Source organism: Pezoporus wallicus, unplaced genomic scaffold, assembly GCF_028554395.1.
Source record: "Pezoporus wallicus isolate ANWC-B61680 ecotype Strahan unplaced genomic scaffold, APGP_CSIRO_Pwel_v1 contig_13962, whole genome shotgun sequence".
Taxonomy (NCBI): Eukaryota; Metazoa; Chordata; class Aves; order Psittaciformes; family Psittacidae; genus Pezoporus; species Pezoporus wallicus.
In genome coordinates, this window is record NW_026638274.1 from 1 (window position 1) to 26,035 (window position 26,035).

General features: G+C 63.6%; 5 protein-coding genes across 5 annotated transcripts; 3 read left to right on the forward strand and 2 right to left on the reverse strand.

The window, feature by feature from the left end:
- Positions 1-17: 17 nt before the first annotated feature.
- Positions 18-6,508, forward strand: MYO1A (myosin IA; the record flags this gene model as incomplete). Its single annotated transcript, XM_057410256.1, has 27 exons — positions 18-139; positions 265-359; positions 447-551; positions 634-680; positions 796-859; positions 939-1,037; positions 1,121-1,224; positions 1,308-1,455; positions 1,544-1,662; positions 1,737-1,823; positions 1,906-1,971; positions 2,050-2,154; positions 2,448-2,510; positions 2,601-2,801; positions 2,880-3,106; positions 3,183-3,383; positions 3,462-3,555; positions 3,643-3,792; positions 3,870-3,938; positions 4,130-4,216; positions 4,378-4,452; positions 4,549-4,683; positions 4,764-4,870; positions 4,955-5,087; positions 5,184-5,336; positions 5,408-5,535; positions 6,286-6,508. Coding segments are annotated over 27 exons (3,108 nt in total), but the record flags the coding sequence as incomplete, so codon positions are not given.
- A 3,382-nt stretch (positions 6,509-9,890) lies between these two features.
- On the forward strand, positions 9,891-10,494 carry TAC3 (tachykinin precursor 3). The gene is made up of 3 exons (XM_057410250.1): positions 9,891-9,995; positions 10,095-10,191; positions 10,274-10,494. The coding sequence occupies exons 1-3, from the start codon at positions 9,897-9,899 to the stop codon at positions 10,492-10,494; spliced, it is 417 nt and encodes a 138-aa protein (XP_057266233.1). The 5' UTR covers positions 9,891-9,896.
- Positions 10,495-10,881: 387 nt separating this feature from the next.
- ZBTB39 (zinc finger and BTB domain containing 39) lies at positions 10,882-14,251 on the forward strand. The gene is made up of 2 exons (XM_057410252.1): positions 10,882-10,969; positions 11,998-14,251. The coding sequence occupies exon 2, from the start codon at positions 12,105-12,107 to the stop codon at positions 14,226-14,228; it is 2,124 nt and encodes a 707-aa protein (XP_057266235.1). The 5' UTR covers positions 10,882-10,969; positions 11,998-12,104; the 3' UTR covers positions 14,229-14,251.
- Positions 14,252-19,979: 5,728 nt separating this feature from the next.
- On the reverse strand, positions 19,980-21,808 carry GPR182 (G protein-coupled receptor 182). Its single transcript, XM_057410253.1, has 2 exons — positions 21,532-21,808; positions 19,980-21,091 (listed from the first exon to the last, which is right to left on the reverse strand). Exons 1-2 carry the CDS (start codon positions 21,710-21,712, stop codon positions 19,989-19,991), a joined length of 1,284 nt encoding a protein of 427 aa, XP_057266236.1. The 5' UTR covers positions 21,713-21,808; the 3' UTR covers positions 19,980-19,988.
- A 2,377-nt stretch (positions 21,809-24,185) lies between these two features.
- Positions 24,186-25,914, reverse strand: LOC130599629 (retinol dehydrogenase 16-like). The gene is made up of 4 exons (XM_057410254.1): positions 25,583-25,914; positions 25,233-25,491; positions 24,618-24,781; positions 24,186-24,515 (listed from the first exon to the last, which is right to left on the reverse strand). The coding sequence occupies exons 1-4, from the start codon at positions 25,896-25,898 to the stop codon at positions 24,298-24,300; spliced, it is 957 nt and encodes a 318-aa protein (XP_057266237.1). The 5' UTR covers positions 25,899-25,914; the 3' UTR covers positions 24,186-24,297.
- Between the last annotated feature and the right edge of the window lie 121 nt (positions 25,915-26,035).

Sequence of the window (26,035 nt, forward strand, 5' to 3'; positions counted from 1 at the left end):
CGCAGCATCCTGCTTCCCTGCAGACGTACATCGGGAACGTGGTGATCTCGGTGAACCCCTACCAGCCCCTGCCCATCTACACCCCCGAGAAGGTGCAGGAGTACCACAACTGCAACTTCTTCGCTGTGAAGCCCCACATGTGAGCGCGGGGGAGCCCCTCGGTCTCCATAGACCCTGCCCGAGGCTTTGGGGTCCGAGGGAGCGGGCTCACAGCCATACAACGGGGGGCTTTTGGTGTCCCCTTCTAACCCTCCTCACCCGCAGCTATGCCATTGCCGATGATGCCTATCGCTCGCTGCGGGACCGCGACAGGGACCAGTGCATCCTCATCACTGGGGAGAGCGGGGCTGGCAAGACGGGTAGGGGCAGGGGTGCCGCTGGGTGCTCATAGGGGTGCTGCGGGATGGGTGGGCACGGCCCCGCTACCCACGGCCCCTCACTCGCAGAGGCCAGCAAGCTGGTGATGTCCTACGTGGCAGCGGTGTGCAGCAAAGGGGAGGAGGTGGACAAGGTGAAGGAGCAGCTCCTGCAGTCCAACCCCGTGCTGGAGGGTAAGCATCCTGCATCCCACACCCTGCATCCATCCCAGCCCCCCTGGACCACGCTGTAACCCCAGGTGTCCCCACCCTGCAGCCTTTGGGAACGCCAAGACCATCCGTAACGACAACTCGTCCCGCTTTGTGAGTGCCCGGGATGCTGGAGCTGTGTCCTGGTGGGGCTGGAGGCACAGCAGGGGATGGGGATGTGGATGTGGGGAGGGGATCCCCTTACCCTGACCCCAGCCCCATCCCTCAGGGCAAATACATGGATGTGGAGTTCGACTTCAAGGGGGAACCCCTGGGAGGGGTCATCAGTAACTGTGAGTAGCGACCGCCCATCCTTGGGGGGGGGGGGTCCCCACGCATCGCACAGCCCATGAGCACTGCCCCTGCCCACAGACCTGCTGGAGAAATCCCGCATCGTGCGGCACGTCAAGGGCGAGAGGAACTTCCACATCTTCTACCAGCTCCTGGCCGGGGGCTCGGCGCAGCTGCTCCGTAGGTCCCAGCCCCGTAGCACAGGGTCCAAGGGGGATTCCATGGCAGGCTGTGGCTGAGCCGCCTCCTTGTCCCCGCTCCAGAGCAGCTGAGGCTCCGCCAGGACTGCCAGCACTACCCCTACCTGAGGGGGGAGAGCTGCAGCCTGCCCGGTGTGGATGATGCAGCCAACTTCCGCGCCGTGCAGGTACCACTGGGACCAGGAAGCTGGGACCCCCCCCCCCCAAAACATCCACCCCATCCTGCTGAGCTGCCCGTGTCTGTCCCCAGGATGCCATGAGCGTCATCGGCTTCTCGCCCACCGAGGTGACGGAGCTGCTGCAGGTGACGGCCGTGGTCCTCAAGCTGGGTAACGTGGAGCTGAGCGGCAGCTACCAGGCCAGCGGGATGGAGGCGTGCAGCATCGCTGAGCCGCAGGGTAGGGGTGCCGATGGGACCGCTGCGGGGACCCCCTCTCGTCCCCCTGCTCCGCAGCCCTGTCACCGCTGCATCCCGCACACACACAGAGCTGCAGGAGATCGGCGAGCTCATCGGGCTGGACCCCGGCACGCTGGAGCAGGCGCTGTGCTCCCGCACGGTGAAGGCGCGGGATGAGACGGTGCTCACCACGCTCAGCGTGCCCCAGGTGAGTGCCCCCCATTGCAGCACCCAGCGACCCCAGGAGCGGCCACAGGAACCCCCGCTTCGCCCTCTCCATAGGGGTACTACGGCCGGGATGCGCTGGCCAAGAACATCTACAGCCGCCTCTTCGACTGGCTGGTGACCCGCATCAACACCAGCATCCAGGTGAGTGCCCGGGGGGACAGGCACCGGCTCCCCCATCCCGGATGGGGCCCTGGACCCCCTCAGCACCCCGCTGTGTCCCCAGGTGAAGCCAGGCAAGCAGAGGAAGGTGATGGGCGTCCTGGATATCTACGGCTTTGAGATCTTCCAGGTGAGGGCAGGGTCCCCCCGGCCCCATTCTGCAGCGCCGTGGGTATGGGCATGACCGAGCAGGACCCCTCTTCCATAGGATAATGGCTTTGAGCAGTTCATCATCAACTACTGCAATGAGAAGCTGCAGCAGATCTTCATCCTGCTGACCCTGAAGGAGGAGCAGGAGGAATACGTCCGAGAGGTACCCCCAGCGGGCGCTGGCCGGGCAGGATGCGGCCCCTCTGTCTATGGGTGCCAGAGGATGGCCCCATAGAGCCTCGGCCCCCCAGCGATGGGGAAGTGCCGGAGCCGTCTCCGGAGCACGTCGCTCCCTCGCCCCGCTCCCTGCCGGGAGCACATTCAATAGCAGGAAGGCAGGGAGGGATTCGGGATCCCTGTCCCCGTGGCCGGACATCCGGTTCCTGCCCCACATCAGCTGGGGGGTGTCCGTGGGGCAGGCTCCGGGGGTCCATGCGCGTCGCTGTCTGCTCCCAGGGTATCCAGTGGACCCCGGTGGAGTTCTTTGACAACAGCATCATCTGCAACCTGATTGAGAACGTGAGCGGCACCCAGTGCTGGGGTCCTGGGTCAGGGTGCTGGCTCCCCCCCATCACATTGTTTTGGGTGACACCATCCATCCTGGTGCAGAGCAAGAGCGGGATCCTGGCCATGCTGGATGAGGAGTGCCTGCGGCCCGGCGTGGTCAACGAGGACACCTTCCTCACCAAGCTGAACCTCCTCTTCGCCACCCACAAGCACTACGAGAGCAAGGAGACCCAGAACGCCCGGCGCGTCATGGACACCAGCCTGCCGCCGCAGTGCTTCCGCATCCATCACTACGCCGGCAAGGTCCGTGGGGTGAGCTGGGAAGGGGCGCAGAGACACGGATCCGTCACTGCTGAGCGCTGAGCCCGCTCCCTCCTGTAGGTCACCTACAACGTGACGGGCTTCATAGAGAAGAACAACGACCTCCTCTTCCGCGACCTCTCGCAGGCCATGTGGGCTGCCCGGCACCCGCTGCTGCGCTCCCTCTTCCCCGAGGGGGACCCCCAGAAAGCCTCCCTTAAGCTGCCCCCCACCGCAGGCTCCCAGTTCAAGGCCTCGGTGGCGATGCTCATGAAGAATCTCTACTCCAAGAACCCCAACTACATCAGGTACCAGCCCCATGGGGAGAGAACCAAGGCTCCGGCACCCTCAGGAACAGCCTCCTCCCATCACTGCCCTCCTCAGGTGCATCAAACCCAACGAGACCAAAGCAGCCATGCTCTTCACGCCGGAGCTGGTGCTGGCGCAGGTCCGGTACCTGGGGCTGATGGAGAACGTGCTGGTGCGGCGCGCGGGCTACGCCTTCCGGCAGCTCTACGGCTCCTTCCTGGAGCGCTACAAGATGCTCGGCTCCCGGACCTGGCCCCGCTGGGCCGGTACTGACAGGTAATGGGGATGGATGAGGCAGCGGACGGTGACCCCATATCCCTGATGCTGAGCAGCCTTCGTGTCCCTCCGCTGCAGGGCAGGGGCTGAGGCTCTGCTGCAGGAGCTGGCGTTCCCCCCCGAGGAGCTGGCGTTTGGCCACACCAAGATCTTCATCCGCTCCCCACGCACCGTGAGTCTGGGGGCACGGGTGGGTGCCAGCCCCGTGGGTCCCATTGCCACGCTGGGGGGCCCTGCTCAGTGCCCTGGTCGTCCCCAGCTCTTTGACCTGGAGCGGCGGCGCCAGGAGCGCGTGGTCCAGCTCGCCACCCTCATCCAGAAGATGATCCGGGGCTGGCGCTGCCGGACCCGGTACCAACTGATGCGCAAGAGCCAGATCATCCTCTCCGCCTGGTTCCGGGGCCATGCGGTGAGGATGGAGCAAGGGAGGGGGGGGGACACTGGTCCTTGACCCCCCTTGGGCTCACCCCACCTCTCCCACGGCAGCAAAAGAACAAGTACAAGCAGATGAAGAGGTCGGCGCTGGTGATCCAGGCTTACGTGCGGGGCTGGAAGGTGAGGGATGAGCACCCCAGGGCCACCAGGTCTCCCAGTGCAGGCAGCGGGCTGGGAACCACCATGCAGCCCGTGGTGGGACCGGACTCATCTCCTCTCCCTGTCTTCCATCCTTCTCCCTCCTTCTCTCTTGCTCCCTATCTGTGTTGGTGCCCCCCGCTCCCCGGGCCCCCCGGGCTCTCCCCCCACAGTCTCGCCGGCTCCTGCGGGAGCTGAAGCGGCAGCAGCATCGCCACGCAGCCGCCGCCACCATCGCCGCTTACTGGAGGGGGTACCAGGTAACGCGCCCGCTGCATCCCTCCTGCCTGCCTGCCTGCCTGCCTGTCTGTCTGCACCCCCTTGTTCTCTCCACTGGGGACGGAGGGGAGGGATACCCGCATCCCGTAGGGGTTGCCGTGGTGATGCCCCATGTCCCCATCACTGACGGGTGGCTCTGCAGGTCCGCAGGGCGTACAGGAGGTATTTCCGTGCTGAGGCCAGCACCCGCTTGGCCAACTTCATCTATCGGCAGCTGGTGAGTGGGGCCCTGGGGGCATGGAACCCCCCTGCTCCTACCATGGGGCTGCACCAGGGACCCTCCCAACCCCGTTCGTCCCCCCCCCCCCCCCAGGTCCAGAAGTTCCTGATGGAGCTCAGCAGGAACCTGCCCCCGCTGGCAGTGATGGACCGGACCTGGCCCCCGGCGCCATACAAGTTCCTGGCCGCTGCCAACCAGGAGCTGAGGAGCATCTTCTACCGCTGGAAGGTGGGAGACGGGGACACGGAGGGGGGCTCCCTTTGGGCCCTCGTGTCGTTGCCATCGTCCTTCACCCCCTGCCTCGGCAGTGCAAGAAGTACCGGGAGGAGCTGCCTCCGCAGCGCAAGGCCCTGCTGCAGACCAAGCTCTGCGCCAGCGAGCTCTTCAAGGACAAGAAGATGCTGTACCCCAAAAGGTGCTGGGATGTGGGGGGGGGGGCTGGTAGGGAGGGGGTGATGGGGCAGCACCGTGCTCACTGCCTGTACCCGTCCCCCCCCAGCCTGCAGCAGCCCTTCCACGGCAAATACCTGGACCTGACACAGAACCCCAAGTACCAGAAGCTCCACGCCGTGGCCAAGGACAAGCTGGTGATGGCCGACACCGTGAGGAAGGTGAACAGAGCCAACGGCAAGGTGAGGCCCCAGCCCTATGGCACCAGGAGGACGCACGGGGCCACGCTGACCCCCCCCCCCCTTCCATCACCACCACCACCACCCCGGTACCCACAGGCGGTGCCGCGCCTGCTGCTGCTCACCACCGAGCACCTCATCCTGGCTGAGCCCAAGGCCGCCCAGCCCAAGACCGTGCTGAGCCTGGGGGACATCCGCAGCGTCTCCGTCACCCGCTTCTCCGACGGCTTCTTGGTGCTGCACCTCAAAGAGGTACCCAGGGAATGGGGCATCCCATGGGGGGGTCCCTGGCACAACTGAACCCCCCCTTTCCTCCTCCCCAGACCTGCACAGGGGCAGCCAAAGGCGACTTCTTGCTTGTCAGTGACCACCTCATCGAGCTCGTCACCCGCCTGCACCAGACCCTCATGGACACCAGTGCCCAGGCCCTGGTCCTGCACATCACGGACCAGTATGGCCAGGGAGGGGATAAAGGGGGGGGGGGAATTAAGGGGCGGGGCTAAAGGGGGTGTGGCAGGGCGGTGGCCACGCTGGGGCATCAGCAGGACGGTCCTGAATGGCTGCAGCCCGTGAGCGGTGGGTGTAATGAAGGCAGCTGATTGGGCAGGGGTTGGGGTGGGGCTGGGAGTGTCCCCCCTTCATCCCGTTCCCCCCCCCAGCATCTTCCCCATCCCTTTATGCCCCCCCCTATTCCTTTATTATTCCCCTCCATTTCTTTATAATCCCCCCATCCCTTTATGATACCCCCGTTCCTTTATGATCTCCCCATCCCTTTATGATCCCCTATCCCTTTATGATCCCCCATCTCTTTATGATCCCCCCATCCCTTCATGATCCCCCCATCCCTTCATGATCCCCCCATCCCTTTATGATCCCCCATTCCTTTATGATCCCCCATCTCTTTATGATCCCCCCATCCCTTTATGATCCCCCATTCCTTTATGATCCCCCATCTCTTTATGATCCCCCCATCCCTTTATGATCCCCCCATCCCTTTATGATCCCCCATCTCTTTATGATCCCCCCATCTCTTTATGATCCCCCCATCCCTTTATGATCCCCCATTCCTTTATGATCTCCCCATCCCTTTATGATCCCCTATCCCTTTATGATCCCCCATCTCTTTATGATCCCCCCATCCCTTTATGATCCCCCCATCCCTTCATGATCCCCCCATCCCTTTATGACCTGCCCCCCCCAGGTTCTCCACCCGCTCCCAGAAGGGCGACGTGGCCATCACCGTGGTGGAGTCGGCCAAGGCAGGCACCAACGGCCCCGTCTGCAAGAAGCGGGGCAGCCACAGGATGGAGGTGCTGGTCCACTGATGGGGACCCCCCGCTCACCCCCTGCCAGGACCCCCCCCATCCCCTGTGTGTCCTCCTGCACCCAGGAGATGCTGCACCCCCATTAAAGGGATGCTGTGGTGTCGGTGTCGCAGTGTCCGTCCCCCCCCGTTACAGGCGCAGCAGGGACACCCACGGTGGTGTAGGTGTAGATGGGGGGGTGTTGTTCAGAGCAGAGGATGGAGCCCCCCCCCGCTGCCTGATTGCGGCCGGCTCCCGGCTCGGCGGTGATTGGAAAGGCCCCAAATTGCAGCCACTTTTCCCATTAAGTGGAAGCAGCTCGCTCTGCCGCAGAGGCAATTTCGGGGTGGCCGCGGGTGGTTGGCACGTGAGGTCCTCGCCTCCCCGTCCCCATCTCCATCCCCATGCTCAGCATCCCCAGCCCTGCTGCGGGAGCCCCCCTTGACTCCATGCAGGGGGCTCCCCACTGCTGCCTTTGGGAGCCGCTGCTGCACCCCGTGTCCTGCAGCCCACCCGGAGCGGGGTCCCCACACCGCAGCCACCCCCCTCCGCTCGCTGCCTTTTCTCTCCTGCTCTCATCGTGCTCTCAGGGAGGGTTTTGTTCCCCGTCCCCACACGTCACCCGCGTTACCTTTGGGAGCTGCCACGTCCCCATCACATCAGCATCAGCACCAGCTCCCCGGTGGGCCCTGGAGCATCGCTGTGCTGCGTCGTGCATGGGGATGGGGATGGGGATGGGGGGGACCACACATGTGTGACAACGCGTGCCAGGGCACTCGGGCAGCACGCGGAGGGGCATGTGCTTGTGTGTGGGGTGCGGTGTGGGGGGGGGACGACTTGACGGCAGGGATGTGCCCTGGCTCTGAGGGCTTCCCCCTCCTCTTCCCTGCATCACGTCCCGGCGCAGGGCCCCTCCTGCTTGTGCACGGAGAGGGGTGAAAGCCATAAAGGACCCCGGGGGCACGGCAGCTGCTGGCGGCTGCACGGCGCTTGGCACCGCTCGGGGAGGTGTTATTCATTAATTAGGCCGGCTCTGGCCAGGCTCCCGTTTAATTAACGTCCCCAGCACTGCAGATGCTGCCCTGCCCCGGGCTGCGCTGCCTCGTGAGCCACCGCTGCCGGGCCACCGGGGCTGCCTGTTGCTGGGGCTGATGGTGGCAGCTTCACTTTGCTGGCCTGGGTTCCCCTTCCCTCCGCTTCCCCCCAGCTCTCTGCAATAGGGCTGATGAAGGCAGGGCAGGGGCTGATGAAGGCAATAGGGCTGATGAAGGCAGGGCAGGGGGCTGATGAAGGCAATAGGGCTGATGAAGGCAGGGCAGGGGGCTGATGAAGGCAATAGGGCTGATGAAGGCAGGGCAGGGGCTGATGAAGGCAATAGGGATGATGAAGGCAGGGCAGGGGCTGATGAAGGCAATAGGGCTGATGAGGGCAGGGCAGGGGCTGATGAAGGCAATAGGGCTGATGAAGGCAGGGCAGGGGCTGATGAAGGCAATAGGGCTGATGAAGGCAGGGCAGGGGCTGATGAAGGCAATAGGGATGATGAAGGCAGGGCAGGGATGGAGGGCTCACGATATAGGACCGGGATGTGGAGGGTGGGGGTCAGGATGCCCAACCAAGCTGGGGCTCCCAGGAGGCTGAATCGACCCCAAGCGGGGGACCGAGGGGTCTGGGGGCTCTGTGTGTGGCTGCGAAGCCCCGGGCACCGCGTCCCCGCCGTGTGCGTCCCCTCCATGAGCATCCCCACACGTGCCGGCAGCCACACGGTGCTCGGTGAGCGCGTTCCCCCCCGTGCCTGCGGCACAAGGAGGGGCCGGGGGCTGCGTGGGCCCGGTGCTGGCCCCTGCCGTGTCACAGCGTGACTCCGCTCCGGTACCGGGTGCTGCCGGTGACACCGTGTGGGCGAGGAGCTGCAGGCTGGGGGGTGCCACCCCCCTCCCGGCCCCCATTGGCAGCTCTCCTCTCGCCCACCCGTGACGTGCCATGGGCAGAGCCCCCTATTTAGCCCCGCACCGCAGCCCGCACCCCGGTTCTTCACCTCCCGGCAGCAGCAAGCACCGAGGCTTGCTCAGCCCCCGGCTCCGCACCCGAGGGCTCAGCAGGTCTGTGCCCTGCGGCACCCGGGGGTCCTGGGGGGCTGCAGCGCCCCATCCTCACCCCGCTGGGAGGAGGAGGGTGGTGGTGAAGGCACCGGGGAGGAGATAGGGGGTGAAGATGCTGCTTGAATTAGGCTTGGGGAGGGCTGGGTTGGCAAGGATGCGTGTGCCAGTGTGTGTGCCAACGTGTGTGCCAATGTGTATCAGTGTATACCAGTGTGTGTGCCAGTGTGTGTGCTAATGTGTGTGCCAACGTGTGTGCCAATGTGTGTCAGTGTATACCAGTGTGTGTGCCAGTGTGTGTGCCAATGTGTGTCAGTGTATACCAGTGTGTGTGCCAATGTGTGTGCCAACGTGTGTGCCAATGTGTGTCAGTGTGTGCCAGTGTGTGTGCCAATGTGTGTGCTAATGTGTGTGCCAATGTGTGTGCCAATGTGTGCCAATGTGTGTGCCAGTGTGCCAGTGTGTGTGCCAGTGTGTGTGCCAATGTGTGTCAGTGTATCCCAATGTGTGTGCCAATGTGTGTGCCAATGTGTGTGCCAATGTGTGTGCCAATGTGTGTCAGTGTATCCCAATGTGTGTGCCAATGTGTGCCAATGTGTGTACCAGTGTGTGCCAGTGTATCCCAGTGTGTGTGCCAATGTGTGTCAGTGTGTGTGCCAGTGTGTGTGCCAGTGTGTGTGCCAATGTGTGTCAGTGTATCCCAATGTGTGTGCCAATGTGTGCCAATGTGTGTACCAGTGTGTGCCAGTGTATCCCAGTGTGTGTGCCAGTGTATCCCAGTGTGTGTGCCAGTGTGTGTGCCAGTGTGTGTGCCAATGTGTGTCAGTGTATCCCAATGTGTGTGCCAATGTGTGCCAATGTGTGTACCAGTGTGTGCCAGTGTATCCCAGTGTGTGTGCCAATGTGTGCCAATGTGTGTCAGTGTATCCCAATGTGTGTGCCAGTGTGTGCCAATGTGTGTGCCAATGTGTGTGCCAATGTGTGCCAATGTGTGCCAATGTGTGTGCCAGTGTGTGTCAGTGTATCCCAATGTGTGTGCCAGTGTGTGCCAATGTGTGTGCCAATGTGTGCCAGGGGACACGCGTGTGTGCACTCCTCCAGGTGGATGTGCAGGACTGAGCCTGAGCTGGTGTTTGCACGGTCCGGCTGCTGTGGGAGTGCACGAAGGGGGCACCACGGGCACGGGAACCCCCGTGTCCCTCCGTGATGCACCCCCATAACGTGCTCCACACCCCTGAGAGGCCCCCCCGGGGCAGCCCCTCCCGAGGGCGCGATTCCCCCCCCCGTTTCCCAGCGCTTATCCCGGTCCCGGACTCGCCCCGGGCCGCCCCGCAGAGGGGGCTCTGGCTCGGGGGGGACCCCGGGCCCCTCCGCTCCGCCGCTGACCGCCCCCCCCAGGGCCCCCCCGGACGATGAGGACCCGCCCGGTGCTGACGGCGCTGCTCGTCCTGGCGCTGCCGCTTGCCCTCGCCCGCCGCCCCCCCGCCGCCGCCCCGCCGGGCCCCGCACAGGTAGCGCCGTCGGGGGGAAAAAGCGCCAGGGGGAGCCCCGGTTTCCCGCACTCCGCTTTAACCCATTTCCCCCCCGCTCACCCGCTTCGCTTCCCGCAGGGGATGCCCGACCCGGATCCGGTGCCCCGGAGAGCCCGCGGGAGCACCGGGCCCGTCTATGCCGCCCTGCTGCAGCTGCTGCGGGAGGAGGACGCCGGTGAGCGCCGGAGGGGAGGGAGGTCGGGGGTCGGTCCCTCCGGTCCTTCCCGGCCTCTCTCACCCGCTTCGGTCTCTTGCAGGTCCCCCCGCGGCCGCGGCTCTGCAGAAGCGTAAGTCCCGGCCGGTGCCGGTGCCGGTGGCGGCGCCGCAGCCGGGCCCCGCGGCGCTGACGGCGGCTCTCTCCGCAGGGGACATGCACGACTTCTTCGTGGGGCTCATGGGCAAGCGGGCGGCGGAGCCCGGGCGGCCGGCGCGGGGGGGGGACAGCGGCGGCCGGTGCCCACGGTGCTCCCCGGCGTGACCGCGGGCAGAGCCGGGGATGGCGGGGGGGGGGAGCCTGGACGGGGCCCTGCGCTGTGTCCCGGTGCGGGCACCGGCACCGGTCGCGCCGCAGCTCACGGAGCCGTCGGGCCACGCACCCGTGTACGAGCGAGCACCCCCGGTGTCCGGAGCCCTCGAACAAACACCCGTGCCCGTGCGGGGCGGTCTCTGTGTCTTGGCTGCGCCGCGCTGGGACCCACGGGGGTGGTGGTGGGGCAGGGGCGGGGGGGGGCGGGGGGATGGTGATGAACGAACCCACGGGGATGGGGCGGCGGGAGCCGTCCGCGACCCCCGGTAACCGGAGCGGTGCCCGCCCCGCGCAGCGTCCTCCGAGCCGCACAGGGGAGCTGTGTCCCCGCCGCACGCAGGGCGGACGGAAGCGGCTCCGGCGGCGGCCCGGGGCGGGTCGGCGCCTTTGTGTGAGCCGAGCCGGGATGGTGCGGGGCAGCGGCCGGGTAAGGACCCCGCCGGCCCCCGCCGCGACGCCCCCCCCACCTCGGGCCTCCCGTTACCCCCCCCTCGGGGCCCTTCTGCTGCCCCCCCCCTCCCCATCCTCGTGGGGCACCGCATCCCCGGGGTCCCCCGTTCCCCCCCTCCCGCGGTCCCCGGTTCCCTCCGCGTCGCTCCCGTTCTCGCCGCGTTATCCGGACCCCCCCGCGGGCAGCGGAGCTTCTCTGCCCGCTCCCGGCTTCCCCCCCCCACCCTGTTCCCGTCTCCATCCCGACCCGGGGATGCCCCCACGCTGCCCAAGTGCCGCGTTTCCTCTGCGGAGCCTTCCTCGGCCATCCTCGTCCTCCTTTGCCTCCATCCCTCGTGCTCCGGGGGGGGGGGGGCCCGGCCCGGCCTCGGCTCCTCTTTGCCTCTTCCTGAGCGCAGGATAAAGCCCAGACCCCAAAGCCCCACTTCTGGGGTCGCAGGGAGGGAAAGGTGCGGGGTTGGGGATGCAGGGCCTGGGGCCCGCTGTGTGCGCTGGGGACAAAGCTGGAAGGAGGAGCTCGGGTGGGGATTGCCGGTGCCGTGGGGCAGGCAGCCGGGGGGTGCTGCACCGAGAGAGGGGCCACGCAGGGGAGCTGGTGTGGAGGGGGGCATTCCCACCTGGAAGCCTGCTGCGGGGGTCCGGGAGTGATGCGGAGCAAAGGGATGAAGGGGCTGGGGGTGAAGCCAGCCAGCGAGCAGAGCCTGGATGTGTTACCCTGGCTCGGGCAGGGGGGGAATGCATGGAACAGGCACCACCTGGGGCTGGGGTCCTCTGTCCATGCCCAGGTACAGGTGGGAACCTGAGGCTGTTGCTGGCACAGCCGGTGGCGGTTTGCTTTGTCCCTTCGCTCCCAGAGCTGGCTTTTGAGGTCCCACGATGGGTTTTGGTCCATCTCCCTCTAAGCGGCTCCACTGCTGCTTCCGTTGCTCCTGGGGAAGGTGGGAGATCCGAGGCCTGACGGCGGTGATGTTCTTTAGTTCCCATTCTGTGTCTCCCTTTCTCCAGAGCCCCTTGCCCTGCCAGTCTCTGGGTGCCGAGCACCTCCTGCTCACGCAGCTGCTGAATGCGTGAAGAAGAAGCTGAGCCAGGAGAAGGGCTCTTAAGCAGCTAAGATGGGCATGAGGATCAAGCTGCACAGCACCAATCACCCCAACAACCTGCTGAAGGAACTCAACAAGTGCAGGCTCTCCGAGACCATGTGCGACGTTACCATCCTGGTGGGCACCCGCTCCTTCGCTGCCCATAAAGCCGTCCTGGCTTGCGCTGCAGGTTACTTCCAGAACCTCTTCCTGAACACGGGGCTGGATGCCACCAGGACCTACGTGGTGGACTTCATCACCCCGGCCAACTTCGAGAAGATCCTCAGCTTCGTGTACACCTCCGAGCTCTTCACGGACCTCATCAATGTGGGCGTCATCTACGAGGTGGCAGAGAGGCTGGGCATGGAGGACCTGCTCAAGGCTTGTCACTCCACCTTCCCCGACCTGGAGAGCTCAGCCATCACGAAGCAGCCCTCGCTGTCCGTGAGCGCAGGGCGGTCGGGGCCCCTGAGCAGCACCTCCTCGGAGCAGAGCCATTCCTTGGCCGACATCCGGAGCAGTGGGGAGCATTTCGGCCCGGAAAGGAATTACGTCTTGCACGGGGAAGCGGCCGGCGGCTACAAAGAGGATGAGAGGACAACGGCGAGTGAAAGAAGCCAGACTCTTCCCCTAATGCACCCGCAGCAGCCTCCCAGGGTGGGACAGGAACCGGAGCAAGGGCAGTTTGCTCTTGCCACGAGCATGGTGCCCCAGCCCGGGAGCATGGTGGTGCAGAGGACCGCCAGCTCCTGTCAGCAGTATAAGATCCAGAGCAACGGGGACTACAGCAAGGACAGCTTCTTCACTGCTGATCCTTCCCTGGACGTGTCCACGGGGAGCAACTCGTGTCCCAGCAACAGCGACCACTCCAAGGAGCAGGGCTTTGGGCAGATGGATGAGCTGCAGCTGGAGGACTTGGCCGAGGACGAGCTGCATTTCGAGGATGCCAGCGAAGAGCTGGCCCCGTCGGAGATCATTGAGCTGAGCGACGACAGCGAGGAGGAGCTGGCCTTCGAGAGCGACAGCAGGGACAGCAAGGCCATGCCCTGCCAGGTGTGCAAGAAGGTCCTGGAGCCCAACATCCAGCTCATCCGCCAGCACGCCCGAGACCACGTCGACCTCCTCACGGGCAACTGCAAGGTCTGCGAGACCCACTTCAAGGACCGCAACTCCAGGGTCACGCACGTCCTGTCCCACATCGGCATCTTCCTCTTCTCCTGCGACATGTGCGAGACCAAGTTCTTCACGCAGTGGCAGCTGACCCTGCACCGACGGGAGGGGGTCTTCGACAACAACGTCGTCGTCCACCCCAGCGACCCGCTCCCCGTGAAGGGCCCCGTGTTCGGGGCCGCCGCGGGCTCGGAGCTCTCGTGCGCTGCGTGCGGGAAGCCTTTGGCCAAGGATTTCCACTCCGTCCGCAACCACATCCTGGAGCACGTGAACTTGAGGAGCCAAACGTGCGGCGTGTGCGACCAGAGGCACCTCAGCCTCTGCAGCCTCCTGTGGCACGGCCTGGCCCACTTGGGCATCTTGGTCTTCTCGTGCTCCGTCTGCGCCAGCAGCTTCGTGGACCGGCACCTCCTGGAGAAGCACTTGGTCGTGCACCAGGGCGCGGAGGAGGCTCTGTTCCGCTGCCACTTCTGCGGGCAGAGCTTCAAGCTGGAAGCTGCCTATCGCTACCACGTCAGCCAGCACAAGTGCGGGAGCAGCCCGGACCTGCGCCCGGGCTTCGGCGAGCGCCTCCAGCACCAGAGCCTGCCGAAGAGGAAGGTGCCGGAGGAGTTCCTGAGCGAAGAGCTGGTGCTGCGCAGCCAGCCGGGCAACAGCAAGTACAGCTGCAAGGTGTGCGGGAAGAGGTTTGCCCACACCAGCGAGTTCAACTACCACCGGCGCATCCACACCGGCGAGAAGCCCTACCAGTGCAAAGTGTGCCACAAGTTCTTCCGCGGGCGCTCCACCATCAAGTGCCACCTGCGGACGCACTCGGGGGCCCTCATGTACCGCTGCACGGTGTGCGGGCACTACAGCTCCACGCTCAACCTCATGAGCAAGCACATAGGGGTGCACAAGGGCAGCCTCCCCCCGGACTTCACCATCGAGCAGACTTTCATGTACATCATCCATTCCAAAGAGGCCGAGAAAAACGCCGAGAGCTGATGGCGCGAGGCAGGGCCGGGCCAGCGAAGCGGCTGGGAGAGACTGGCGCTGAGTTTGTTCCGTGCTCAGGAGCCTCCTTTTTCTTTCGCTCTTTCTTTTTGTTCTCTTGGTTTTGGGCCTTTGTAGCGAGTGCTGGCGTTGTCCGAGTGAGCAGCCCGGGAGCCGCGGGCCCGGGCCGAGCAGTCCCTCGTGGTTACTTACCTCTGGTCCCGTAGAGGCCCTCGAGTCCTGTGTTTTTAGCGTTTACTCACTAGGTTTGGGACTCTAGATGCTTTCCTTCGGAAACCTCGTAGCCCTCTCGGCTAGGCTTCACCCTCCCCTCGAGCTCGTCCACAAATCGATGCTGCTAAGACTTTTCACACCTTGACCTCAAGCGAGAGAGGGACAGAGCCCGAGCAGGATGGTGCTGGGCTCCGAGAGGAGGCGAAGAAAGAAGCGGAAATAGACTCGTGCTGGGCATCCCTGGGGTTCTGCTGCTGCGGCGAGGAGAGGAGAGGAGCAGCGTCCACGTCGCAGCATCACGGGGGTCCGGAGCGAGCGGGCGCGCGCCAAGAGGAGGGGTTCCTGGTGGGAAGCCCCCCGGGATGGTGACCGTGGTGAGCACCCCGTCCCTGGAGGAGGAGCTGGAGGGGGGACTGCCCCCCTCTGAAGCCCTGGGTGGAAGGAAGGAGGCGGCAGCAGCAGCAGAGGGAGCGCTGCAGGGGAGGGAGCAGGCTGGGGCTGTGGGATCCAGGTGCGACGTCAAAGAACCATGGAATGCTTTGGGTTGGAAGGGACCTCAAAGCTCCTCCAGCTCCATCCCCTGCCGCGGGCAGGGACCGCTTCCACTGGAGCAGCTTGCTCCAACCTGCCCTTGAGCCCTGCCAGCCATGGGGCAGCCGCAGCTCCTCTGCTCTGCGCATCCCATCCCCAGTGTCCCAGAGGGAAGCGCTTCCTCCTTGTCTCCACCCTGAACTTGGTCCCCTCTGACTTCCACCACCCCGCAGAAGGCGCCGGTGCCCCCTCAGCCCCGCGCGTCCCGGCGCTGGCAGCTCCGGGCAGCGGCAGCACGGATCCCGTCGGACGAGGCTGTGATGAAGCTGTTGCCTTAACCCGCAGGCAGGTACCCTTGAGGATTTGTCTCTCCGCTGCCGTGGGTCCCGGCCGTGCCCCGTGGTCCCGGTGCCTCCGGGCAGCGGAGCAGCTCCAAGCGCAGCAGGACCCCCGAGCTGGCTCCATCCACCGGGAAGGGCTGGAGCTGCCTCTTTCCCTGCGTGATCCCGGTGGAGGGAAGCCAGGCTCTGCCTGCCCTTCGCTCCCTCATTCTACCTCACACACAGGAAGCACTCCGGGCTCTCAAGCCCCAGCCAGAGCAAACCTGGCTCCCGTGCTCCTGCAGACGCTGTTCCAAACAGAGCTGCTGATCGCAGGCCCTGGAAGCTCATCCCCCCTTTTCCCCTTGGAAGGCACAAGGGCTGGATGCGTGGTTAGAGCTTGGAATTGTGTCCCCCCCCCCCAGCCCAGCTGTGGCCTTGGCCGAGCCCCTTCACCTCTTTGCCTCAGTTTCCTCATCTGTAAAATGAGGGTGGTGACACTTGTGGTCCCGACCTACCTCCGGGGAGCGTGGTGGAGGCTGCTCCTACCCGCACGTAGTGAGCGAGGGATGATGCTTGTCCTTGGGCAGCGGCAGCCTCCATCCTTCCCATCCATCCCATCCATCCCATCCTTCCCATCCATCCCATCCATCCCATCCTTCCCATCCTTCCCATCCATCCCATCCTTCCCATCCATCCCATCCTTCCCATCCATCCCATCCTTCCCATCCTTCCCATCCATCCCATCCATCCCATCCTTCCCATCCATCCCATCCTTCCCATCCTTCCCTGCCCTGGACCAGTTCGCCCGGGTTGTTTTCCTGCTGTTGCAGCCTTCCCCATGGAAAGCAAACTCCCCTTTAGCCCCATCCCTGCCTGTGAAACCAGCTCTGGAGCAATACAAGTAGTGGGACGCAGGGCGCATCCCATGGGAGGCGTTCAAGAGAGAGTTGGAGGGTGCTGGGTTAGGGATGGATTCATCCTGCCCCCGGAGCCTGTGTCCGGAGGGCAGGCACTGAAGCTGTTGCCAAACCCAGAGCTTCGGTTGCCAAAGGCCGGTCTCGTGGTGCTGTGCTGCGGGCTGTGACGTCTCCATGGGCTGAGGAGGCACCTTCAGCTCTGTGGTGTGAAGACGGGGTGGGTCTGAAGGCTTTTGGAGGCCATGGGGTGCGCTAGGAAGGGGTAGGAGCCAATGGAAGCCCCTCTTGAGGGGTCTTTCCTTGTCCTGGTGCAGACAGGAACGGATGTGATGGTTGCTATGAAGGATGGGGGGGGGGACACACACCACGAGGCTCGGGGGGAGCCAGGTCCTGAAAGCCTTGGGCTCCTCTGAGCGCATCCCGGAGGCTGGGATGAGCTTTGGGATGGGTGAAGGCGTCTCCCGGAGCTGACAAAGCTGTGAAGCAAAAGCCTTTTGTGCACATAAACCAAATAGAAGCTTTGACACTGAACCACTGTGGGGCGAAGCAAGGCCGGGCTCTGCACACAGGGCCGGGGAAGCAGGGGCTGGGTTTGGTGCTGGGGCCAGGGAGAGCGCTCGGAGCCCTGGCGCTTGTGGCTTGGATTCCTTCCTGTCCCATGGGGAGCATCCCAGGTGTCGGTGAGCCCCATCGACGGAGGGGATGTGGGGACCAGCTGCGGACCCCAGTGGGGTCCTGTCCTGGGTTCAGCAGTAGCAGACTGGGTTTAAACCCCAACAGGTCCCCAGACCCAGCTCCAGACTGGGAGCTCCAGTGCTCCTGCGGGATGACACTTACCTACCTCGCCTGGAGGTGCTTTGGGATCCTCAGGCTCCAAGAGGGAATCGCAGAGGGCGATGCTTGGCTGTGCAGAGAGCACCCAGGAAACCCCAGCACAAATCCCCCCCCCCCACCTCCAGAAGGCTTCAAGAGGGGTTTTCCTCTGGTTTCTCCCCCACAATCCCTTGGATTCCCCCCTTTCCCGACAGATCCAGGGCTCTTCCTGACGCAGACGAAGGATAAGAGCGGAGTTGCAGTCTCCCCTCTCTGTTAAGTGACTCGTAGGTCCTGACCTCCCGATATTTAAGTGTTTCCTATCTATTTGCTGTAAAGTTTTGTATATTTTGTAAACCCCCCCCCCCCCCCCCCGTAGACGTCCGCAGCGGTTCCGCATCGGGTTCTTTTCTACTCCCTCGATCGCTCAGCACAAAGTGTGGTCTTTATTTAGCATAATAAAATGGAAAACGGTCACCTCTGGCGCCCGGCTTCTTCCCGGCAGCCCCGTGGGGGTCCCAGGGTGGCAGGGGGAGCAGAGCCCCCCGTTCCCGTGGCTGCTTCCTCAGCAGGGTGGAAGCTGAAGCCTCCTGAAAGCCATGGGGGAACCGCTGGGGGTTTGGGTGCCTTGGTGAGCCCTTTCCCTGCAGGCAGTGGTGGGTGTCAGCGGGAGCCGGAGCGCGCCAGGCTGGGAACACAGGGGCTGGAGGAGAGCAGCTTCCAGTGCCTGAAGGGGGTACAAGGATGCTGGAGAGGGACCTGCATCAGGGACTGGAGCGATGGGACAGGGGGTGATGGGTTCAGAGTGGAACAGGGGGAGTTCAGGTTGGAGATGAGGAAGCTCTTCCCTGTGAGGGTGCTGGGGCGCTGGGATGGGTTGAATGGAGAAGGTTTGGATGCTCCATTCAGGTTGGATGGGGCTTGGAGCAAGCTGCTTCAGGGGAAGGTGTCCCTGCCCACGGCAGGGGTTGGAACTGGGGGAGATTTAAGCTCCCTTCCAACCCAAACCGTTCCATGGCTCTATGATTCCTGGAGCAGCCCTGGGCTGCTGGTGCAGGGGTCCCCTAAAGGAGCCCATGGCAGGATTACCCTAAGGGGTGGTGGAGGCTTTAAAGAGATACGGAGGGACCCAGCTAAAGGACTTGCTGGGCTCCAAGCCCAGCTCCCTCTGTGGGGCTTTAGGAAGGTTTATTTGGGGCCAGCCTGGCCCTGGGCTCTGGGAGCCAAGCTGCAGGTACATGAGGAGAGGGTTTTTCTTATCAAAAGAAGGAAGTTTATTAGGTGAAACCCCAGATTTTACAGGTTTAGACTTGAATATATTGTCCCGGTTACTTGTCTTCCATTGGGATTGGCATTGGCAGAAGGGAAGGCTCAGGATCAGAGCTGGGGGTCGTGTCTGTGCGAAGCTGCTTCCCGTTCACCGGTGTCGGGGCTTTGCCTTGTGCCCAGGTGATGGGGATGAAGGAGCTGGGACAGCGCAGGTCCCCAGGGCCAGGCTGTGAAACTGGGGGTAAGGAAGGGAAGGAAGAGGAACAGCGCGAGCGGCTTCCCTGAGCTGGACACTGGGATGGGAACAGGGACTGGAGCGACAGGACAAGGGGTGATGGGTTTAAACTGAAACAGGGAAGTTCAGCTTGGAGATAAGGAGGAAGCCCTTCCCTGTGAGGGTGCTGAGGCGCTGGCATGGATTGGCTGGAGAAGTGGTGAACGCTCCATCGCTGGCAGTGTTCAAGGGATGGGGCTCGGAGCAGCCTGGTCCAACGTGAGGCAGCCCTGCCCATAGCAGGGGCTGGCAACGGGATGACCTGAAGCTCCTTCCCACCCCAAACCATTCCACGATCCCATATCCGAGGGCGCCGGCCTCACCCCCAGCCGCAGCACCTCTCTCTGAGGTGCATTCGGCTTCCACCCTCAGCCCAGCAGCAAGCGGAGCCCTGGGGCAGGCACTGATTTACGCTGCCAAGGGCAGAGCTGCTCCCGGTGATAACGGAGCGCCCGCCTTAACCCCTGGCCGCGGGCTTCTCCCGCATACCCCGGGATATCCTGCTCCCCGCCCTGCAGCCCCACATCCTGTCCCGGGATTTGCTTACGCTTGGCTCTTTTAAAGGCGCTGTTTCTGGAGCAGCTCAAGGCCTTTGGGAGATTTATGGACCCGCTCCTTCACCCTCCCTGCCCGGGGCCTGACCCGCGGCACGTGACGGCGGAGCCCGGATAATGATGAACTTTCTCCGGATGCTCCGGGTTTCTTCCACGGCCAAACCCCGCGTTCCGGCTCTCAGCAACGCTGCGTTCCCCGGGCAGCACGGAGCCGGCGCCACCGGAGCCTGGTGGGATGCTTCGGAACGCAAGCGGTGGCCTTAAACCTGCCCAGGTTGGATGCGGAGCACGGAGTGGGGCTCCCCCATCCTCTGTGGCTGTGCCCAGGCAAACCCAGCTTCACCCAGCACTGCTTTACTGCTGGCCTTGCCCTCGGCAAGCTGCTGATCCCGAGTCCTTCCTGCCCTGCTTGAAGCTCAGCCCCTCGGCGCCGCGCCGCCTTCAGCTCTGTGCAGTCAGGCTTCGAGGCCTCTGCTGGGTGTTCCAAAGGGTTCCAGAGGGTTCCTTCTGTCCTGCTGGGGTTGGCGTCACGGCAAAAGGGGCAGCATCCAAGCTTTGTGTGTGGGGAATGGTTGGACTTGATCTGGAGGTCTTCCCAACCCAGTTGATGCTATGGTTCTATGATTACGAGTCTGATTCCATGATTTTGACTCTATGATTCCATGATTGCACGATTATGACTCTGATTCCATGACGGTCAGGGGCTGCAGCAAGATCTCTGCATCCCCCAGTCCGTGTTTGGTACCCAGCCCTGCTCCTTAGCACAGGAGGTGACCAGCCAAGAAGCGTTGAAGAGCAAAGAACCTCCTTATCACCAAGGGCAACCCAACCTCACCGGCCCCGGGGCCCGATCCCCGTTAGTTGGGGGGGCTGTTGTCCTTGGCGATGACGATGGAGTGCTGCGTGGTGGAGGAGGAGTTGTCTGCGCCCTTCTGCTTGCCCTGCTCCTTTGGGATGTACTTGACGACGGCCGAGACGAGCTTGCTGCGGAAGCTCTTGCTGAGGAAGTTGTAGAGGATGGGGTTGACGACGCAATGGAGCAGCGTGAAGCAGTCGATGATGTCGTAGAAGAAGTAGAGGAAGTGGGCGAAGGTGCAGTGGAGGACGATGTGGTTGCCGTCGAGGGTGAGCAGCGTGAGCATGATGTGGAAGGGCAGCCAGCTGACGAGGAAGACGAGGATGTAGGCGTAGATGAGCAGGCAGTGCTTCCTGCTCTCCGGCTTGGAGCGCTTGATGAACCTGGCCGTGAGGACGTTGAAAACGGTGATGATGGGGAAGGGGATGAGGAACCCAACGGCGGTGGTGGCCAAGCTGACGGCCAGCGCCCACTCGTCGTAGGTCTCGAAGGGGGCCATGAAGATGCAGATGGGCTCCCCGGTGTTGACCAGCTGCATGTGCGTGACCTCCAGCACCGGGATCGCTGCCGCCAAGAGCCAAGTGCAGGCGCAGACGATGCGGCGCGCGCGGTGCTGGTGCTTGCGCCAGAAGAGGGAGGAGCTGGTCAGGGACACGTAGCGGTCCACGCTCAGGCAGGTGAGGAAGAAGATGCTGGCGTACATGTTGGCGAAGTAGAAGTAGTGCGTGAAGCGGCAGAGGAAGCTGCCCCAGAGCCACGTGTAATCCAGCATCACCTCCAGCATCCAGATGGGCAGCGAGAGCAGCACTCCCAGGTCAGCGATGGCCATGTTGAGGATGTAGAGGTTGACCAAGCTCTTGTTGCCGCGGCTCTGCCAGTTGACCCAGATGACGAGGAGGTTCTCCACCAAGCCCACCACGAAGATGATGAGGTAGAGGATGAAGAGGATCACCCGCTTGACGTTCTCGTCCAGGCTGAACTCGCAGAAGCTGTAGGTGTAGTTGAGGAGGTGGAACAGCTCGGACCAGTTGTGGTAGTCCCTGTACTCGTTGAGGAGCGTGTGGGTCTCAGTGGGGGCAGTGGTCACCTCGGCCATCCTGGTAGCTGCAAGGCAAGGGAAAGCTCAGCTGTGATGGGGATGATGGAGCAGAGGGATGAAGCCTGGTGGCAGCACCCAACAGCCCTGAGGCTCCGCAGCATCGATCACTGCAGAAGCAGAGCTGACAACCCCGGACAGCAGCTCCCCTCCAAGCCCTGCTGTGTGGATGCTCCTATTGGGATCCACTGGGTCTTCCAAGTAGGTGAACAACCCATAAGCCGAAGGGAAACGCAATTGACCCGAGCATCCTTTAACTGCTTCAAGCTGCATCCGTGCAGCGAAGATGCCGCGGACCCCATCCAGCCTCACAAACCCAACCGCTCCCCTGGGAGCGTGCCGAGCTTGGAAGCAGGAATCCCCCACTCATCATCAACCCTCCGTCACCCGCCCGAGCCCCAGCCCACAGAGCTGAGCTCTGGAGCCCCCCGTTCCCATTGCTCCTCACCTTGCGGCAGGTCCTGGGAGAGGTGCCGGCGCAGTCGGATGCTGCTGGATGCGGATGCGGCTCCGGGCTCCTCTCTGCTCCGCTGCTCGGGCGCCTCTGGGGCAGTGGAGCCGCGGGTGCGGAGCTCGGGGTGGGCTTTTTGGCCGCTTCCCAGCAGGAAATGACCATCGCGGTCCCACATCCTGCGGCAGCTCAGCGCCCGTGACACTTGACTCCATTCCCAGCGCCGGCGCCCCGCTCCCGTTTGATCTCGCTGCTGGGAATGGTGTCCATGTGGAAGCCGCAGGTGCCCCAACAGCTCCCCTCCATCATCGCTCCGCTCCCAGGGGATCGATCCTGCCCTCGTCCCGCTGTGGATAGGAGGGGAAACGCATCCCTTGGGATGGAGCCGGCTCCTCCCGCGGCTCGGGCAGTCCCAAGGGTGGGTTAAGGCATCAGCATCCCTCGTGCTCCCACGGTGCTGGGGCGAACCCGAGGTTCTTATGGGGCGGAGGGGGGGTGGAAAGGGCTGGAAGCGGAACCCCCGGCAGCAGATAGATACCAATGGCCACAGGAGCGGCCCCGCGCCGAGTCCGGAGCAGTGATTGATGGCTGCTTGACGGCTGCTTTGGCAGGGGAAGGGAGGGGGCTCGAGCCGTGCCCCGGCGCTGGGGCAGGGGGGGGGCTCCGATAGCGGCGGATCCAGCTCCGAGCCGCGGCGGGGTGGAACAATGGCAGGAAACGGCCCCGCGAGGTTTGTGCTGGGCAAGCGGCTCGGAAGGAAGCGCCGGGGCTCTGATAACGGCTCGCCTCTGAGCCCGCAGGCGGGCACCCGGCCCCGGGGGGCAGACGGGAGCCCTGGGCTCACCCGGAGAGCTCTGACTCAATGGGGAGCGGTTTGGCTCATTGGGGAATGTTTTGGCTCATTGGGGAACGTTTCGGCTCAATGGAGAGTGTTTTGGCTCAATGGGGAGGGTTTTGGCTCAATAGGGAGCATTTTGGCCCGACAGGGAGCATTTTGGCTCATTGGGGAGCGTTTTGGCTCAATGGAGAGTGTTTTGGCTCGATGGGGAGGGTTTACAGCTCAATAGGGTGCGTTTTGGCTCATTGGAGAACGTTTTGGCTCACTGGGGAGCGTTTTGGCTCACTGGGGAATGTTTTGGCTCAATGGGGTGGGTTTCAGCTCAATGGGGAGCGTTTTAGCTCATTGGGGAATGTTTTGGCTCAATGGAGAGTGTTTTGGCTCAATGGGGAGGGTTTCATCTCAATAGGGAGCGTTTTGGCCCAACAGGGAGCGTTTTGGCTCATTGGGGAACGTTTTGGCTCAATGGAGAGTGTTTTGGCTCGATGGAGAGGGTTTCAGCTCAATAGGGAGCGTTTTGGCCCAACAGGGAGCGTTTTGGTTCAATGGAGAGCATTTCAACTCAGTAGGGAGCATTTTGGCCCAACAGGGAGCGTTTTGGCTCACTGGGAAGCGTTCTGGCTCAACGGGGAGCGTTTTGGCTCAATACAGAGCATTTAATGTCATTGGGGACTGCGGGGGAGGTCCGTTTGCTTTCCTAAGCCCTGCAGGGTGCTCAGGGAAGCTTTCTGGCCTGGGTATTGCAGCTTGCACAAGGGCCCCGTGTCTTGTCCAGCTGCACCACCCAAAGGGGTGGCCTGGTCTCACATGGGCTCAGCACGTGTGGGAGTGAGGGTGCTGCTGACCCTGCTCCAGCCTCAGGGACCTAATCCCCAGCTCTGATCACTGCGCAGCCCTTAATGATGGGTAGGGAGGACTCAGGAGGCACCGTGCGCAGCAGGAGGGCCCTGAGGGTGAGCAGGGGCTGGAGCAGCTCCCATAGGAGCCAGGCTGAGAACACTGGGGCTGGAGCAGAGAAGCTGCGTGGGGAGCTCAGAGCAGCTTCCAGTGCCTGAAGGGGGGGGTACAGGGATGCTGGAGAGGGACCTGCATCAGGGACTGGAGCGATGGGACAGGGGGTGATGGGTTCAGAGTGGAACAGGGGGAGTTCAGGTTGGAGATGAGGAAGTTCTTCCCTGCGAGGGTGCTGGGGCGCTGGGATGGGTTGAATGGAGAAGGTTTGGATGCTCCATCGCTGGCAGTGCTCAGGGCCAGGTCGGAGCACCCTGCTCCAGGGGAAGGTGCCCCTGCCTGTGGACCTGGATGAGCTTTAAGCTCCTTTCCAACCCAGACCATTCCATGACCTTGCAGCTGGCCAGGGAGCACCCATCACCCCAGGAGGTGATGCCCTGTGGGGCGAGGAGGAGCCTTTGACTCCATCTCCATGCTCAAGGCTTTCTCACACCCATCTCTCTGATTACACAACCCTTGCTGCATTGTCCAAGCTGCAGGTGACCGTGTTGGTGTTGCACAAGCGCCCACCTTGTAACAGGATGTAACTGGGTGCCATGTGTGGGGTGGGGAATGTGGGGCAGAGGCACCCGGCACGTGGGTACGTGCCTGCTGCATGCACAGGGGAGCAGTGGGAGCTGCTGGTTGCGGGGTTAGCGGCGCCCTTGGGGTAAGGGTTGGATGTGATGGGCTTGAAGGGCTTCCCATGACGACACAGGCTGGACCCTGCTTGGGATAACGGCCAGAGCGCTGGTGCTGCTGGAGGATGAGCAGGGACACAACCTCCATGTGTCCCCATCCAAGACCGAACGCAAACCCAAACCCAGGAGCAGGAGCTGCCTTTATTCAGCTGTTTCCCAGACGTGCATTGAATCGGGAGCCCAGGAAGGAGCTGGTGCTGCCGGCTCTCTCCTCGCCTTTACCACATCCCTGCCTCAGGCTTTGCGGGCAGGCGGGGGCTGGTACTTGGCAAACACGCGGTCGGAGAGGGCGCTGGGCGCGTAGCTGAGGGGGATGTAGAGCAGTTTGGCGTCCCAGCCCGCGGTGTAGCGGGTGCGTGGGTAGCGGCTGGTCAGCGCGTGCTCCATGCAGTCCGTCACCAGCGACAGGTTGGGGCTGCACAGGTTCTTCATGTTCCCGAAGGATTTCACAACTGCGGGAGCAGGAGGCGGGCGCTCAGGCTCAGCGCCTCGAGCACTGGGGTGATGGGAGCGCTCTCTTGAGCATCCCTTAAAGCTTTAGGTGAGGTACTCACAGTGCTTCAAGTAAATCTCCCCATAATCCGCTTTGGTTTCCTCCGGGAGCTTCTCCCAGGCAGCCATAAAATGCTTCTGTACGTTCTCCCCGTTGGTGATGTTCGTCTGGAAGTACCCGGGCTCGATGATGCTCACCTTCACCCCGAAGTTACGCATGTCAAGCCTGCAAGGGATCAAAGCCCCATGGCAGCACCCGGGGATCCTAAGCAGAGCCCGAGCACCCCGATGGACCCAGCACGAGGCTGGATGGACCGAAGCCAAAGCAAACGCCTTTGCCATCCCCCCTGGATCCGGGATGGGGGCAAGGTCCGCGGCGTGGGGCTCAGTGCCGGCCGGCGCGGCCGCAGCCTCCTACGCTGCGGGAATGAGGTCAAAGCGCTGCCAAGTCCTTTTGCTTTCTCTTACTTGGGGCTGCCTCTGCGTGCGCTTGGCTGACGGCAGAGCAGAGGCTGCCAGAGGCAGGGAAAGGGTGAGAGATCCCTCCCATGGGCCCCAAGCCCTGTAGCTATGGCGCAAGCTCGCCCTGGCTGCGCCAGGAAGAGGTTTGGCAGGTGGGTGCCCCTACCAGACAAAGCGCCCACAGAGGCGAATGGGGACACCGGGGCAATGCTCACCGGAGGCTGTCGGAGAAGGCTTCCACGCCGAACTTGGAGATGCAGTACCCCCCACCGAAGAAGGAGACGCGGCCCATCACGCTGGCCACGTTGACCACGCGGCCCCGCGCCCGCCGCACGAGGGGCAGGACGCTGAGCGTCACCTCGATGAGGCCGATGAGGTTGACGTTGATCACCTTGAGGAAGTCGTCCTTGCTCAGCCACTCGTTGGGGGCGCTGGGGGCGCCGACGCCCGCGTTGTTCACCAGCCCCCAGAGCCCTGCGGAGGAGAGGGGACGGGGTGAGCCGGGCCCTACCTATGGGTATCCCCATACAGGAGGGGTCCCTTCAGCGGCGCTGCCCCATCCTACCTCGGTCACCCACTCGCTCCTTGACCCATGCGGCGGCAGCAGCGATGCTGGGGCTGGAGGTGACGTCCAGGAGCAGGGTCTGCAGCCGGGGGGACGTAGCCGCCCGCAGCCGCTCGGCCCCGTCCTCGCTCCGGCACGCAGCGAGCACCCGCAGCCCCCGCGCATCCAACTGCCGCGCCAGGAGGTTCCCGAAGCCGCTGTCGCAGCCCGTGATGAACACGAACTTCTCCGGGAGCCCCGGCACCGTCTGGCGCTCCCGGTACCAGCGCCGCAGCAGGAACAGCGCCGCCAGCGCTGCCACCACGTACGCCCACATCCCCGCACCGGCACCCGCAGCGCAACCGGGACCGGGCTCCGTTCTCAGCGATCAAAAAAACCCCTCGGGACCCGCTCCAGCGATACCGGCTCCTTAAACGGCCGCTCCCCCGCCCCGCCCCGCCCCGCTCCTGCCCA

What these genes read in the sequence shown, in the direction of transcription:
- TAC3 (XM_057410250.1), top strand. Translation starts at nt 9,897, where the DNA reads ATGAGGACCCGCCCGGTGCTGACGGCGCTGCTCGTCCTGGCGCTGCCG. An exon ending in CCCCGCCGGGCCCCGCACAG is followed by an intron (nt 9,996 to 10,094) that starts GTAGCGCCGTCG and finishes CGCTTCCCGCAG; the next exon opens with GGGATGCCCGACCCGGATCC. An exon ending in GCTGCGGGAGGAGGACGCCG is followed by an intron (nt 10,192 to 10,273) that starts GTGAGCGCCGGA and finishes GGTCTCTTGCAG; the next exon opens with GTCCCCCCGCGGCCGCGGCT.
- LOC130599629 (XM_057410254.1), bottom strand. Translation starts at nt 25,898, where the DNA reads ATGTGGGCGTACGTGGTGGCAGCGCTGGCGGCGCTGTTCCTGCTGCGG. An exon ending in GCCTTCTCCGACAGCCTCCG is followed by an intron (nt 24,782 to 25,232) that starts GTGAGCATTGCC and finishes GATCCCTTGCAG; the next exon opens with GCTTGACATGCGTAACTTCG. An exon ending in GGAGATTTACTTGAAGCACT is followed by an intron (nt 24,516 to 24,617) that starts GTGAGTACCTCA and finishes CTGCTCCCGCAG; the next exon opens with TTGTGAAATCCTTCGGGAAC.
- ZBTB39 (XM_057410252.1), top strand. Translation starts at nt 12,105, where the DNA reads ATGGGCATGAGGATCAAGCTGCACAGCACCAATCACCCCAACAACCTG.
- GPR182 (XM_057410253.1), bottom strand. Translation starts at nt 21,712, where the DNA reads ATGTGGGACCGCGATGGTCATTTCCTGCTGGGAAGCGGCCAAAAAGCC. An exon ending in CTCCCAGGACCTGCCGCAAG is followed by an intron (nt 21,092 to 21,531) that starts GTGAGGAGCAAT and finishes CTTGCCTTGCAG; the next exon opens with CTACCAGGATGGCCGAGGTG.